Consider the following 3551-nt stretch of genomic DNA (forward strand, 5'->3'; position numbering starts at 1 on the left):
AGACTAGGAAATGCCAGATACACTGCAGCTCTCCCTATCAGGCTTTTAGCCTCTGTGGAGTTTTTCCCCAAGTCCCTCAGATTTCTACTTTCTCACCTCAGAAAATATAGGCTTGGCCTTGTGAAGAGGGTCCTTGGATTTTTGTGTTACCCCCGAGGGTAGCTTTGCACATTATTAACTCACTCAGGTCACTAATGCTCGGAGCGTCTGGTAGTCCAGACCTGTGATAGCACGGAGAGTCCAGCAGAGGGAGACAGAGGTTAGGTAAATTGTGGATCCCAGGACTTGGTCATGACCTCACGGCGTTTGAGTTAAGGAGGATGCAGTACTTTTAGTCCAGGGTTGAATGAGTCGTCTGAATAGATTAAAAGCAGACTGACTAGTGCGTTTTCAACCTCGCAAAATGGTCTGCATGTAACCCCATCCTAAACGGACATGCCAAGTTTAGTCTGTGCTTGGACAGAGGCATACACACACAGACGGTGATGACCTGCACAGAAAACCGAAGCCAGGGGACCGTGAGTATAGGTCACGTGCCGAGTGTGTGTGTGTGTGTGGGGGGGGGGGTTACACAAATACAGATTTCCGTTTCTTCATCCTTCCTCGCCTCCCCTGAGAGGCCACAAACACTTTAAACTTCTCCATGCTCTTCCGCAGGGTGACAGGACGGCCTCTACTCACCTGCAGCGTGTCCCGGGCCCGTAAGTGGCGCTCACGCCAGCTCCTGCGCCACCCCTGCAGCGGCTCCGGGACTTAGTGGAAAGGGCGGGCCGTCCGTTGCCTCTTGGGATTGGACTCTTGGCAGCTGGGCGGGACTCCGGCTAAGCTATAAGACGGGAGCGTCACCGTCTCAGCTACCAGGGAAGCCCAGCTGTGAACTGCAGGTCGCCAGTCGAGCGTCTGCAACCAGACCCAGCGAGCCTGAGGAAGGAAAGGTCTGATTTCTATATATTCACGTATTCCGTTTTGATAACTGGAAGGCAGGCTTCCCCAAAGGCTCGTGCTGGCCCAGAGGCCCAGACGTGTGGGTACTTTCAGGGGATCCAGGAAGGGATCCACTGGACTTCCAGGAGCCCAAACTCACCAGTTTTTCTCTGTGTTGCAGGCGTGCCTATCGGCCGCGCTGGGACACAGGCTGGGAGGATGCGGCTTCTCGGTCGACTCCGCTCCTCCGCTCCCGAGCCTACCTTCTCCAACGTGCTCACCCCGGGCCGCATCCCGGAGTTCTGCATCCCACCGAGGCTGTCCGTCCCCGACGCTGCGGAATCACCGCTCCCGGCCGCCGCACTGCCCTGGCGCTGCGCGGCAGAACCCGACCTATGGCTGCGCACCCGGGACGACCTGGACGACGACGACGGCGGCGCCGGCCACACGGACTGGGACCCGCGCTCACAGGCTGCGCTCTCGCTGCCGCACCTGCCCCGCGCGCGCACCGCCTACGGCTTCTGCGCGCTGCTGGAGAGCCCGCACACGCGCCGCAAGGAGTCACTCTTCCTCGGCCACCCAGGCGCCCCCGTCCCCCGGCTGGGGCTCCGCCAACGCGCTCACACCTACGGGGGCCCGCGCCGCGCCTCGGACTCTGTGCTCGCCGCTCCAAGCGACCCGGACACCGCCCCAGCGCCCGCTCCCCTGCCCGGTGTGCGCCGCCTCCTGCGCGGCCCCGACGGGCTGCTGAGCCGCGCGCTGCGGGCCCCTCGAGGTCGGGCCGGCGCGCGCCCCGCGTCCCGCGGCGACGAGCACGAGCGCGCCGCCTCCTGCGCGCCCCCGGCCCCCAGCGGCCGGGATCCCGAGCGCCTGCAGGCCGAGGCCAGCGTGGCCGTGGGCCGCGGGGCGTGCACGCTGCGCCTGGCCGCCGAGTACTGTCGGCGCAGCGCGAGCCTCCGCCTCCGCCTGCTGCGCGCCGAGGGCCCGGCCGTCGCGCTGGAGCCCCGCGCCGTGGGCTGTCGCCTCAGCCTGGTGCAGCGGCCGTCGGGCCAGCAGCGCGCCAGCGTAGTCCGCCGCAGCCGCAAGGCCGCCCTGGACCAGGACTGCTGCTTCGACGGGCTCTCGGAGGAGCAGCTGCGCCGCCTGGTGGTGCGCATCAAAGCCGAGAGCAAGGGCCGTGGGCTGGAGCGCAGGCGACCGCTGGGCCAGGGCGAGCTGCTGCTGGGCTCTCTGCTGCTGCTCTGAGCACGGCTTCCCCGGCGCCCTGGACACCGAAGGTGGCTTGGCTTTGAGGTACACAGAGACTCTTGGCCTTGGGACACTTGTAGTCTGTTGCACAATGGCTTGGACCTGGGACACACACAGACATCTTGGCTGTGGTACACTTTCCCTTTTGTACAAAATAAAACTTATTTATTTTTCTATTTATGATTTTGCAGTGTTGATGTTCTTCCACTTTTCTCATCGCTTTTTGGTAGCAAAAGAAAAAGTAATGGCTCCTTCACTCTGTTCACAGCATCTGATCCTCCTTCAGACCATTGTAATAGTCAAAGGAAATACGAAACAAAAAACCCCGTGTTCACCCTGGAGTGGAAGAGTGAGAATGGGAACACGCCACGTGCTTTCTTTTTCTTGTCCTCCTGCTTCCTGTGGACACTGAAAGGTTCACGTGGCTTCACAAAAAAAAAAAAAAAAAAAAAAATTCACTGGTAAAGTGCTTGTCATGAAGGCACTATGTCCTGAATTCTGTCGCTGGAACCCATCTTTAAAAAAGCTGGACCTGGTAGAACAAAATTGTAAGGCCAGCGCTGGAGAGGCAGAGGCAGGCAGATTAAACCCCCTGTTGTTTGCTGACCCTCCAGTCTAGCTTCCTTGGTGATCCGTCTGGAACAAGGTTGTAACTGGGCCTCTGAAGGCAATTGTGCACAAAATTCTTTCAAAATCATTCCAGACACTAAGATCCATTGCAGTGTTTTACAGGTTTAGGCGGCATAGTTTCCACTCTCAGTTGTATGCCCGTACAATCTGGTCGGAGACCCTCTTCTGTTTCAAAGACATGCTGGTGAGGAGAGACTCCGCTCTGAGAAGAACAGGGCCCTTTTGCAGGTGAATTCCTCACAGCCGTTGGGGCAGAGGCAGAGGAAATTAATAGAAGCTCAAGGTGATAGTGGGGATGGGCATTCCTTTTGTTTCTTCCTTGAGGAGTCTTCCCAGCCTCTATAAACAAGTTGTTTTTATGGTCTTCTTCCCAGTGGCTGTGTTTTTAAGCTACACAGTGATTAAGGTTACAGTAGATGCATTAAAATCAGTTGTCAATTTCTTGAACTGTGGTTGCTAAACTTTTTAACGGTTTATTTTTATTACTTTTTAAAATGATGTGTAGGTGTGTGTATCTGTGGACAGGTGCACCTTGTGGGCAGATTCCCACGAGGCCAGAAGTATTGGGTGTCCTGGAGCTGGAGAAAGAGGAAGTTGTGAGCCATCTGACTTGGGTGCTGGGATCTGAACTTAGGTCCTGGGTCAGAGCTGCAGGTGCTCTTTATCCCTGAGCTGTCTCCTCGGTCCAGAAAGAGCTTTTGAAATATGGTTTGTGTTCATCTGTTGATTCTTTAAATAGACTGGAGCTC

At 57.2% G+C, this 3551-nt stretch overlaps 1 protein-coding gene across 1 annotated transcript; it reads left to right on the plus strand.

Moving 5' to 3' along the window:
• The first annotated feature begins 846 nt into the window (after positions 1 to 846).
• On the plus strand, positions 847 to 2342 carry C2cd4b (C2 calcium dependent domain containing 4B). The gene is made up of 2 exons (XM_055598792.1): positions 847 to 935; positions 1106 to 2342. Exon 2 carries the CDS (start codon positions 1144 to 1146, stop codon positions 2167 to 2169), a length of 1026 nt encoding a protein of 341 aa, XP_055454767.1. The 5' UTR covers positions 847 to 935; positions 1106 to 1143; the 3' UTR covers positions 2170 to 2342.
• The last annotated feature ends 1209 nt before the right edge of the window (positions 2343 to 3551 follow it).

The sequence above is a fragment of the Psammomys obesus genome, unplaced genomic scaffold, assembly GCF_907164565.1.
Source record: "Psammomys obesus unplaced genomic scaffold, mPsaObe1.curated_primary_1811, whole genome shotgun sequence".
Lineage (NCBI taxonomy): Eukaryota > Metazoa > Chordata > Mammalia > Rodentia > Muridae > Psammomys > Psammomys obesus.

Excerpts from the sequence above, each read along its gene's own strand:
- C2cd4b (XM_055598792.1), top strand. The coding sequence starts at position 1,144 with ATGCGGCTTCTCGGTCGACTCCGCTCCTCCGCTCCCGAGCCTACCTTC.